Source organism: Chlorocebus sabaeus, chromosome 11 (assembly GCF_047675955.1).
Source record: "Chlorocebus sabaeus isolate Y175 chromosome 11, mChlSab1.0.hap1, whole genome shotgun sequence".
In the NCBI taxonomy this organism is placed as follows: Eukaryota; Metazoa; Chordata; class Mammalia; order Primates; family Cercopithecidae; genus Chlorocebus; species Chlorocebus sabaeus.
In genome coordinates this window covers 99388764-99401277 of record NC_132914.1, presented here as the reverse complement: position 1 = coordinate 99401277, position 12514 = coordinate 99388764, and the positions used below count along the sequence as shown (strand labels likewise).

General features: G+C 34.2%; 1 protein-coding gene across 1 annotated transcript in view; it reads left to right on the top strand.

Moving 5' to 3' along the window:
• The window catches only part of NUP37 (nucleoporin 37), a 47273-nt gene that overhangs the window by 20474 nt on the left and 14285 nt on the right, over window positions 1-12514 (top strand). Inside the window, exon 5 of the mRNA XM_008004437.3 lies at window positions 483-577. Within this exon, the coding sequence (XP_008002628.1) occupies window positions 483-577 (95 nt within the window). The remainder of the gene's footprint in view (window positions 1-482; window positions 578-12514) is intronic.

Genomic DNA, 12514 nt, shown 5'->3' with positions numbered 1-12514 from the left:
GTATGTTTGTTAAGTAGTAGTGAGTATACAGAACAACAGATATAAGGTAAAAAGCCTAGAGGTACTCTACCTCAGTACCCTAAAAAGTTCCTAAACGTACCCTAAAAAAGTACCCCTCCGTACCCTAAAAAGTACCCCTAAAAAGTTTTCTAGCTCTAATTTTTATTTAGGCTTTATATAATAAGTGAGAAAGGAGGTGATATGAGGACAGGTACAATAAAAATGCGTGTGTGTTTTTGTAAGAAATGCATACTAGAAAAGAAAGACTAAGCTAATAATGTGTTGAATGATCAATTTCTTTCCAAGATAAACCTTCCAGAAAAGTGGGTGTATAAATCATGCTTTAAAAATAGCAGATTGCTTAAGAAATATTTATAGAAAAACATGCAGTGAAAGCTTTTAAGGCAGTGAAGCAAAAATATTATGTAGGAATATTGTAGGTTATTTTTCCTTTTTCTTACTAAGCTTTCTCTTTCTGTTAGGTTTTAGAGGGCCATACAGATTTCATTAATGGTTTGGTGTTTGATCCCAAAGAAGGCCAAGAAATTGCAAGTGTGAGTGATGATCACACCTGTAGGTATGTCGCTTATGTTATAACCACATTTTTAAATTGTCATTTTATTGAGAATTACATTTTTAAAATGAGAAAACAATGTGACTTTTATATAAATTCTACAGTGTTGTAAAAGAAGCATACCTTATTTGAACTGTTGGTATGGCACACACGAGTTTCAAAACCAGTGAGATGAGTCCTCATCGCCATTAATGAAAACTTCCCTTGCCTCCCATGTGTGTCTTTTATCTCTTATTTCAGATTTTCACATTTCTGAAATCCAAATCTATATTGGGCTGGGCACAGTGCCACACGCCTATAATCCCAGCTCTTTGGGAGGCCAAGGTGGGCGGATCACCTGAGGTCAGGAGTTAACGACCAGCCTGACCAACATGGCGAAACTCCATTTCTACTGAACATACAAAAATCAGCCATGCATGGTAGTGCACACTTGTAATCCCAGCTACTCGGGGGGCTGAGACAAGAGAATCGCTTGGACCTGGGAGGCTGAGGTTGCAGTGAGCCAAGATTGTGCCACTGCACTCCAGCCTGGGTGACAGAGTGATACACCATCTCAAAAAAAAACACACACACACACACAAACATACATTGGATCAAATTCTTCAATATTGGACAAGATGAGTAGGAGTAAAATGCCGTTGTCAAGTTACTTCACAGATGTTGTATAAGTTAGTGTGTAATAATGAACTATGACTCTCATTTGCTACATAAGACTGATGGAAAATTTAGTGTTTTGATAAAATCAGTAGTTTCTTTTTTTTTTTTAATTATACTTTAAGTTCTAGGGTACATGTGGATAACGTGCAGGTTTGTTACATATGTATACTTGTGCCATGTTGGCATGCTGCACCCATCAACTCGTCAGCACCCGTCAACTCGTCATTTACATCAGGTGTAACTCCCAATGCAATCCCTCCCCGCTCCCCGCTCCCCGTGATAGGCCCCGGTATGTGATGTTCCCCTTTCCGAGTCCAAGTGATCTCATTGTTCAGTTCCCACCTATGAGTGAGAACATGCAGTGTTTGGTTTTCTGTTGCGATAGTTTGCTGAGAATGATGGTTTCCAGCTGCATCCATGTCCCTACAAAGGACACAAACTCATCCTTTTTTATGGCTGCATAGTATTCCATGGTGTATGTGTGCCACATTTTCTTAAGTCTGTCACTGATGGACATTTCGGTTGATTCCAAGTCTTTGCTATTGTGAATAGTGCCGCAATAAACATACGTGTGCATGTGTCTTTATAGCAGCATGATTTAGAATCTTTTGGGTATATACCCAGTAATGGGATGGCTGGGTCATATGGTATTTCTAGTTCTAGATCCTTGAGGAATTGCCATACTGTTTTCCATAATGGTTGAACTAGTTTACAATCCCATTAACAGTGTAAAAATGTTCCTATTTCTCCACATCCTCTCCAGCACCTGTTGTTTCCTGACTTTTTAATGATTGCCATTCTAACTGGTGTGAGATGGTATCTCATTGTGGTTTTGATTTGCATTTCTCTGATGGCCAGTGATGATGAGCATTTTTTCATGTGTCTGTTGGCTGTATGAATGTCTTCTTTTGAGAACTGTCTGTTCATATCCTTTGCCCACTTTTGGATGGGGTTGTTTGTTTTTTTCTTGTAAATTTGTTTGAGTTCTTTGTAGGTTCTGGATATTAGCCCTTTGTCAGATGAGTAGATTGCAAAAATTTTCTCCCATTCTGTAGGTTGCCTGTTCACTCTGATGGTAGTTTCTTTTGCTGTGCAGAAGCTCTTTAGTTTAATTAGATCCCATTTGTCAATTTTGGCTCATAAGTTTTTTTTTAGATACAATACATTTAACTATTATGTTCTTCTACCTCACCCTCTAATTTAGAACAGATGAGGTAGCTATAACATTTTAATAGTGCCTAAAGCTGGAGAATTTTACAAGTAAAGAACAAGATGAAAAGGAAGAATAGCAGGTGGAAATAAGCTGAGAAGTCAGGAGTGGAATGAGTGCAACAGTCATTGGAAGGGTGTCAGTTGCTTCATTTGCTTTAACAATACTGAGGAAGAGAAAAACTGCTCTGCTGTTTTGCATAATGTTTCATAAAACTCTGCCAAAATCCTTAGTATTTATTAGTACTTATGTACATGTAAAACTATTAAATATGTATGAGTTCACATTAGAAGTAAAGCTGCTAGCTAGTTTTTAAATTTTTAATCTTCTTAATATAGCTCATCTTTTTAAAGTGATAGAGTCATAGGCCATTATTCTTTATGTACTGTCTGTTAAAATTTTCATGTCAGAGATATGAAAGATTTACATGACATTAAGATTCTAGAGCCCCAGGTACTACAAAATCAAGTTTGTATAGTGACTTGAAGAGTAAATGGAATTGTTTTAAGGTAAAAATTCAATCACTGGAAATAAATAATGGCATTTCAGCCCTTTAAAACATAAGACTGTCCTAATCACAAGCATTTGGAATAATGAAATCTGCAAAGGGGGAAAATGAGTGTCTCTGCAAGCCAAGGAATCGCCTCTGAATAGTGAACAAAAGCCAGAGAGACCTAGGATCACACTCAGTATCAATGTTTTTGTTTGTTTGTTTTCTTATGACTCAGTTTTTTTGTACACTAGCAAAATTATCTAAAAATTTAGGGGACTGACATAGGGTTGATAACTTTTTATTTTGTCAAATGTAAGACTCTTACGTTTACTGCCTTCTACCATTATCATTTTATAAAAGAAAGGACATTATTACTCTAAAAAGTAGGAAAGGCATAACTAAAGAGTAAGTCTTTTCATTTAAATAAATCTAATTTTTTAAAACCTTACTACGTTGCTCCTAAGTTTCTCATTTTGCCAGACTGTGGTTGTTGATATTAGTGTTCAACAAATACTTGCTTTCCTTTCACGCTCCCATGAAAGGAGATTTTCCCACCTGATTGGCCCTACCTTTGTGAATTGTTTAGGCCAATGTAGCATTAACAGGTGTGACACAGCAGAAGCTTCAAATGTTTTGCCTGGCTTGACTTGACCTCCTGTGCTCTGTCATTTGCTATAAGATGAGCATGTCCTAGATAGCTACCAATCACAGAATGAGAAACACATGGAGCAGATATGGACCCATATGGCATTATGGAAACAGAGCTTCCCATAGACCCATGTGCAAGAAATTATGCTTATTTTTGTAAACCACTGAGATTTTCGGGTTGATGCACATCAAAGTATTTTTAGATTTTACAGCTTAGTTCACCAACCAAAAATAAACAACTCTGATTTGTTATTAAAGCCAAACCTCTTAGGCCAAAACCTAAGCAATACAGGTAAGAGTTTTTAAAAAAACAGAACACATATAAAAAGAAATTTAAAATGAGAAAGAGTAGATAGTATCATACACTCTCACAGCAAGAAAAGAAGGAATTCTGAGAGGACATGTGATAATGTAAGATTCTTATAATATCACTTATATATTCTTACATTATCACATATGTGACAAAAGAGACTATCATATGAGCAGTTCTACAGCATGTATTCTGTACTGTAAAGAGCAGACTCAGTGCTTAAAAAAATTTTAAATAACCTCAATATTTTGATCTATGCATATTTTCTGATGTTTGACTTTGACATTTCAAAGAAAGACACGATATTATAATCAGCTAGCAGAATTTTGCCCTAGGAACACAATTTTAAAACAATCTGTCACCTGAATAGGTTCATGAAATGTATGTGTTGTATTGAAAATTGCCAAATTATGAATCAAATAGAATAAAGAGTCATACTGTGAACCAAGGTACCTCTGATAATACAAAATGTTATTATGGAAGATGATAGATTACATTTTATCTAAGATTCCATCTAGTTTTACTATTCTGTGATCTATGCAAGTTTATAAGAAAATTGAGTTCTCATGAAAGTCGGTCTTTATCAGTTCCAACACTGCCCTTCTAACAAACATTTTATAATGCCTACCACACCTTTTTAAATGAAACTCACCGAAAATGTAGCCTTCCAAATATGTAAGTACAGAAAATAGTTATAGTCCCTTAATTTTATTATATATTTCTATAAAAGGAAAACCAATAGAATAATAATGCATTGTGTATAAGCTCAGATACAACTACATATGAAGACATAGTGAGGTAGTCTTTGTTGTTATTTACAACGAATAAGACTGGATATCAGAAAAATTAGATAACACAAAAATGTAAGGCAGAGGCAAGGCAGTCAACTTGCACAGTTGCAAGGATTTATGAGTTGTGTAGAGTATAATGTAAATAGTGCCATCTGGAGTTCTACAGGATCATAGCCCTGAGCAGATCTACAGTTGTAGGATAAAAGCTCATGTTAGTAGTAATAGAATGAAATTAAATCTCATAAGAGAAATAGGGAAATACAGATAATCAAAATAGGAATAACATAGCAAGATAAATCATAGGATGTCAAGTTGGAAAAATAAGGAAAGACAATATTCTTGCAAATCAGCTAGTTTTTATATGTACAGTATCAAAGTAATTCATTGTTATGCCATGGAATGAAATATTAATGAAGATTGCAGAAAATATCTCTTTTGAAATGCCCCTACTTTTTGGGATTTCTCAAGTTCACTCAGTCATTCAAAAGGCATATAAAATGACTAGCATCACTGGCTCTCATGTGCTAAATGTCTGTGGCACCCCAATAATCAGGACAACCAAAAATAGCCCCTTAGGTATTGGACCAACCCCTTGTTGAGGCTCATTGGTTTAGTTAATAATATGTGACCAGGCACTATCCTGAGCATTTTTTATGAATTCACTCATTTAATCCTCAAACACCTTATAGGATAGGTTCTTTTAGTATTCCCCTTTTATAGCAGTCTGTCTCTTAAGTACTGAAGTATACTGTTTCTACTTTAAGATTCTCTAAGAGATTTTAGACTTTTGGGGTTATTGAAAAAGCAATTGTTCCTATTAACTGTCCATTCTGATCAAAATCAAGCATTAGTTATAGCTTCATAAAATTGATAGAATTATATTTAGAGTCATGTCTATAGAGGTGTTACCATCTTCTGCTGGTAAAGAATTTATCGTTTTTAAAGATACCTTTGACATCACACTCTAGTACCGATCCTTGAAATGAAGATGTTAGGTTCCTTCTTCATACCACATTAGCCCAGTTATTCAGATAAAGAAGAGGAGAAAATGCAAGCTGCCACAGAGAGCTGCATGGTATCAGTGATGCCTAAGTAACAGAGGGTTTGACTGCTGCTGAGAAACAGACTTTTCTGGAGGGTAGGGAAAGCTATTCTGGAGTAGGTTACTTTAGACTTTCACTAATAAAGTATTTTGTGGATTCGGCCATGCTTGGCTGCCGTAGAGGACATCACATAGCTTAGAAGAATGCTCTTCTGGTAGTAATAGAAGAGCTTAGAAGAATGCTCTTCTGGTAGTAGAAGAATGCTTTTCTGTATGAAAAGTATATATATACTTACTATTTCTGTATGAAAATATATATATATTTTCATTTTTCTTACAGAAAAAGTAAGTATATATATACTTTTCTTACAGAAAAAGTAAGTATATATATACTTTTCTTACAGGAAGTATATATATACACACACACTTACAGAAAAGTATATATCTTGATGAAGAAATATGTATCTTTATGAAAAAGGTGCCATTACTGAAACAAAAAGCAAGCGTCTGAGAGATGTGTTTAATAAAAGAAATTCCCAAGTAAAGCATGGAGTTTCTAGTCATTCAGCCTCATATTCTACACCATTTTCTTTATGATCCCTCATCATGTCTACCATATGCAAATGCACTCACATGCATATACATGGATATATAAAAATGTATATGTACACATATATACACACGTTGATACAAATACTGATGCTTTATGTGTGTGTATGTGCATATGCACAGAAAAATATAAATACTTCTGTTCATAGTTATGACCTAGTGTCATTGAAAGAAGGCTAAAATTATTACGGTATTTGAGAGGTAAAGAAGTGCATATTCATTTAGAAAAATTTATTATCTCTTCCTGCAAAAGAAGGTAAAAGTGTCATTTAAGTATTTAATGGGTTAAGCTTATTATTTTTTAAAACTCAGTAATACAGAGCATCTCATTCCCAGTCATTGCCAAATAACAGATGTTCTTGTATATTAGAAACAGTACCATTCTGTAAGAACAAGTCAGATCAACAAGTATTTATTAAACATATTTAGTATACCCAATATTTAGTACTTTGGGGGATACAAAAGAAATACAAGACCCAGCACTCACTGTAACTACAAAGGATATCAGTAGTAAATCCCATCCCTCCTCCTCATCCCTCAATAATCTTTTAAAATGTTAGATAAAAAGTTTATGGTGAAAGAAAACTGATTTCTAGTAACCAGGGAATTTTTAGTTTAATAAAATATAGGTGTGCATATAATGTTCCATTCACTTTCTCTAAGCCATGGAATATTTGTAGTTGTCATGTTCTAACTGGGATCACTTTTTAAAAGAATGAGAGAAGGGTGGCATATAAAAAATAAAGAATATGATATAGGAATGTAACCAAATCACTGTATAAAGGAATACTAAATTACCTAAACTATTGACTAAGCCAGTAAAATAGTTGTTTGAAAAATTTTACAAGAGGAAAAAGGATTTTTATCAAATTTGTTCTGTGTACCACATGCAAGCTATGTGTTTTTCATATTACCTCTGTTTATGTACATTTGCAAGTCTTTAAGATCCATAATTAAGGTGAAGTGTTCTTCCTCCACCCCCACCCCAATTGAGATCACAAAATATGCAATGTACTTAATAATAGTCCTTGTGGGAAACAGAAAAAAGGAAACTGAGAGCCTTCTGAAGGCAGGCCAATGAAGCATTCTTTGGAAAGTAATCCACATCTAGGAGTGCATAAACCATGCCTGGGTACAAAGTATAATCAGAATAATTTACATGATTTATTATAGTGTTATAGTTAAAATTCAGGAAAAGTTCCCTGCTTGTCTTCTAAAACTCACTCTAATTTTTTGTAACATTTTGAATCAAGATCAGTTATTGCATAGTTCTAACAAAAGCCTTGAGAAAGGGATAAAATGGACACTTTGTGTTGAGTGTGGTAATACTTTAGCTCCAGTGATAGAACATAGAGATTGTCTTTAAAAGAGCTCTCCAAAAATTATACTAAAACCTGTTTATCACTTTTGCAGACATTTTTTAATTCAATGCAATGAAATAGTGTGTTAATGAAAGACTGTAATAGAGTAGGAGTCAGTAAAGTGCTGAAAAAGTTTTCTAAAACTTGACATGATCATTTACTGGTAAAATCACTCTCTAGTAGCCAATACTTTGTTCTTTTTTGTATGCCTTTGTAGATGAAATACAAAACAAGTACTTAATAAAATATACCACCAAATCAGTGACTATAGTAATTTAAGCTTGCTTTAGGTGGCCCTCATGTGGTTATAGTAAGTGGATTGTAAAATGGGAATCATATCCATAAACAGTTTCCAGATTTTGAAAGACCGTTGATATGAATGATAAAGGAGTACTTTCTCTTATTGATAGCTTTAGTATTCAGCATATAGTCAAATTTTAAGTTGTAAAGTTTATCAAAATTTTTCTTGGATAAAATGAAATGTTAATATTTCCTGGGTAGTGTTACTGTTGCCTGTGTTAAGGCTTATGTTAGTTAAAGAAAAAGCCCTTCTACTCTGAATTCCTTAAAGATGAAATCATTACACATGGTCTGTTTGAAAACTAACATATGGTATTTCTTTGCAGTTGAGAGTTTAATTTTTGAAGTTTATTTTAAAATGTGACAAAATTTCTCAATTTCCATCCTTCAAAAATTTATCTGTCTTTATAAGTTAAATGAGATGTTAACAATTGTCCTCTGAGACAGCCTCAGTTTCTCACCTCTGAGATAATAAATTGTAGTTTCTGCTCAATTTGTTTACAATTACAAGAAATCAAAATGAAGGAACAGCATATAAATTGATAAGAGTTTTACCCTCCCCAAAGCTTTGTGAAGATGTATAATAGATTAAATTTTGTGTGGTGTAGTTTATTAGTGTTCTGTATGAAACAGGGCACCTCCTTCCTTCTCTCTCCACCCTCAAAGTGCATGCAGCCTTTGTTATCAACTCTGATTTTGACTTACTATTTTCAGTTATTGAGGGGTAAGATAATAAGCATGTACAATTATCTCATTTTCGCCCTCTTAAATCTTGCTCTGAAGTCAGTAAAACTTCTAATAATAATCTTTTATCATTAGTACTGCTAGTACATTAAAACTACTGCTACAACTACTACTTGCTCAGTAGTCTCGAGTTAAAAAAAAAAAAGAATCTAATCTTATTTTCTGAATATATTTGGACACACATACTGAAAGTACCCTTTACAAAATTCTTACTTCCAACTATCCTGCTATTTTGTTGTCTCCACTTTTAAGGCTTTTGCCTAGCTGTCAAAGTTCTCCATAGTCTCAACCATAAACTGACAAAGTTTATTTACCAACTCTAACCTACCATACCCACCGTAAAGATTTGTCCATCTAATCTCTAGATGTGGGCTTTCAGTTACATGGTTCCCCACCTCTGAACTCCTTTTGCACTTAAAACCAGATATTTTAGCACTTTGCAAAATGTTTCACTTTTCTTTCTAATTGTGTACTCATTTACTAAGCAAACACACTATGGCTTACCCTACTTTGAATCATCTATAACCTGATTAACTTAGTAATTGATTGATTGGAACTAAGAGAAAATCCTAGTTTTGCTCAGTGAAAAATCTGTTTCTTGTCTAAGAATGTTGAGGGTCCCTTTCGTGTACCAGTGACATTGTAAAGTGCCTGCTAATCCTTATAACTACATCTCTGTATTACTTTGTTCTTTCTTTCTCATTTAATTAATCAATACACAGATTCATGTGATCCAGTCATGTCTTTTAGAAAGATTATGGTTCATATTTTTTGCTTTACCAGTTAGGGCCAAATGGATACAGATGTGTCATTTAATGTCATCCGTTCCTTCTTTTGTGTTGTCAAAAACCATTTGGTAGTAGAAATTCCCTTCTGCAATGAATTCCCTAGCAAACAATGAGCTGCCAAAAATGTTAAAAATGGAGAATGAACAATTAAACAGAGTATTACCCAGGAAATTTCCTTTTGAATCCTCAGACAGAACATCTTTCTTTACTAATGTCCATTTAAAAGACCTTTGAGAATATCTAGGATATCCCCAGTATGCCAACACCCAATTTATGGGACCTTTTTATTAATTAAATGGGACAATAACATTTAAATACCATATGGTAGAGATACTTAATGTTCTGCGGAAAAGCACTCGGCCTGAAATGGAACAATAATTACGCAATAAAATACTAAACGTAAAATAAGCATAATTCATAATCTTAGATCTGGATAGCTCTCTATCCCATCATTTTACAGCTAAATCTAAGAGTTCTATTTAGGACCACAATGTTAGGAGGGATGGGGATGTTTGTTATAATTACAGTTCAAATTGGATGAAAACTGTCATTTTATTTCACTTGAGGAGTGATGCTTTATTTACCTAGTTCCCATTTGATTTGGTCTGTATTGGCATCTTAATATGTCAGCACATAACTTTGCCATAAAAGCTTTTCCTTTTAAATTTCCCTTGCAAACATTTAAATATGTGCATATGTATATTAATATAAATCCTAGGTTTTGTCTAAGGTAATTAAGCCTGATAACATTTATTATGTACTTTTATGCTTTGATAAGTGGTCTGTCATCTTTTCATATGTTTGATTATGTGTATTATGAAGGCTGTGGGGTTTTTTTTGGTTTTTGGGTTTTTTTTGAGACAGTCGCACTCTGTTTCCTGGGCTAGAGTACAGTGGCGAAATCTCAGCTTACTGCAACCTCCGCCTCCCAGATTCAAGCAATTCTCCTGCCTCAGCTGCCCGAGTAGTTGGGATTACAGGCGCCCGCCAGCATGCCCAGCTAATTTTTGTATTTTTAGTAGAGACAGGGTTTCACCATATTGGTCAGGTTGGTCTCGAACTCCTGACCTCAGGTGATCTGCCTGCCTCAGCCTCCCAAAGTGCTGGAATTACAGGTGTGAGCCACAGCGCCCGGCCGGCTGTGAGCTTTTAAAGCATTTCTCTTTCTGTGATGCACCACTTTCCTGAAAAGTGTGCTTCTGTGGTTATAACTGACTTTGCAATAGTAATAATTTTGGAAATATTAAAACCTGAATTTTTAGATTTTGAATTTTTTCTTTTATAGTAAAAATCCTGTTGTCTGTCGTGGTCTAGACCAAAAGTTTCTTAGACAACAAAAAGTCAGTAAACTCAGGAAATAATTTTAAAAGAATGCCTACCTGCCTTATTTTAATATACGACCCATGTGTATTAAAAACCATTCGCCAGTCATTAGGCCAGTGCTTTTTTTCTTAGGTTATGAGTCCATTGATTGCCTTGGGACCACTTTTTTGACATGAACCACAACCAAAATACAATGTCTTCAATGAAAATAACACTTAGAAAAGCAATCTTAATTCAGAATACATCTAGATTTTTATTTTTATTATTTAATCTTTAAAACGGTCACACATACCTAATTTGAGTGAGTTTTTTTTTTTCTCTTTTAGAAACTTACCTTTAGTTAGTTGGTACTGACTTGGTTTCATTGAAATAGCTTTCACATTCATATTGTCAGTTTATATAATATTATGTAATTACATTAATAAGCATGGGTTTACATCACATACAACCAGTGGTTTGCTAAGCAAAGAAGCTATATTCCCTCTTCATACACATATAACAAATGCACATGTGGGCATATTAAAAATAGCGTTCTCATTCTTGTCACTTCTATAGAGGGAAAAAAAAATCTGTCAGAGTCAGTTCAGAGAGATTCTACTGTAGACTGTGTTTACCACATTTTAAAACTTAGGCACATTTGTCCATACATACATACATGAAAGTAAAATGCAAAAAAAAAGATGAGTTGAGAAATCTACCTTACAAAATAAGACCACCTGAAAAGCTGTACCTGTTGCCATTCATATAAATAATTGTTTAAGACTGTTTTTGTCAGAGAATGAAAGTTTTGACTTTTTCCACTGGTAATTAAATATGAGAGGGAAAAAGGAAATATGAGGTGCAGCCAACTTGGAAAGCTATTTGATGATAACTACCTGCTAAAGTTGAATATATTTGTAAGCTGTGATCCAGCAATTCCATGCCTAGGTATGTACCCAGCAAGTGTGTGTGTGTGTATGTGATCGTATGTGGGTATCTATATTCATTAAAAGACATGTGCAAGAAGGCTTATAGCAGCATTCTTGGTGATGACCAAAAATTGGAAACAACCTAAATGTCTGTCAGGAGTAGAATGAATATATATGTTGTTGTGTACTGAATTAATTGAAGACTGTATAAGGCATTAAGAAAAGACAAATTACAACAACATGCAACAAATGGTGGTAAATCTCACAAAACCTAACGATGAGTAAAAGAAGTCAGACCAAGAAAACATGTAGCATATGAAAATGGACATCATTTTTATGATGTTCAAAAATAGGCAAAAGTAAGCAATAACATTTGAAGTCAGAAGACTGGGGACCTTTTGTGAGAGAGCAAAGAGGTATGACTGGAAAGGGAGCACAAGACAACTTTTGGAGTCTTGGAAATACTCTGTTTCTTGATTTAGGTGCCATTCTTTTTGAGTGTCTTCTCTTCGAATTGTACATTTAAGATTTGTGTACTTTTATTATATGTGGTATACTTCAAAAATTTATCCAAAGAAGTGACTATTTCATGTAAGTAATATTAACTAGATAAGCTATATAGTAAAGACACAGAAAAATGAGCTGAACTCCACAAAAGGATTTGAGAAGGGCTTAATTAAGGAATCTATCAAAAAGGAAAATAAGACTTAACAACTTAAATTGTCCCATCTGTAGCTAATTTAGTTAGGATAACTA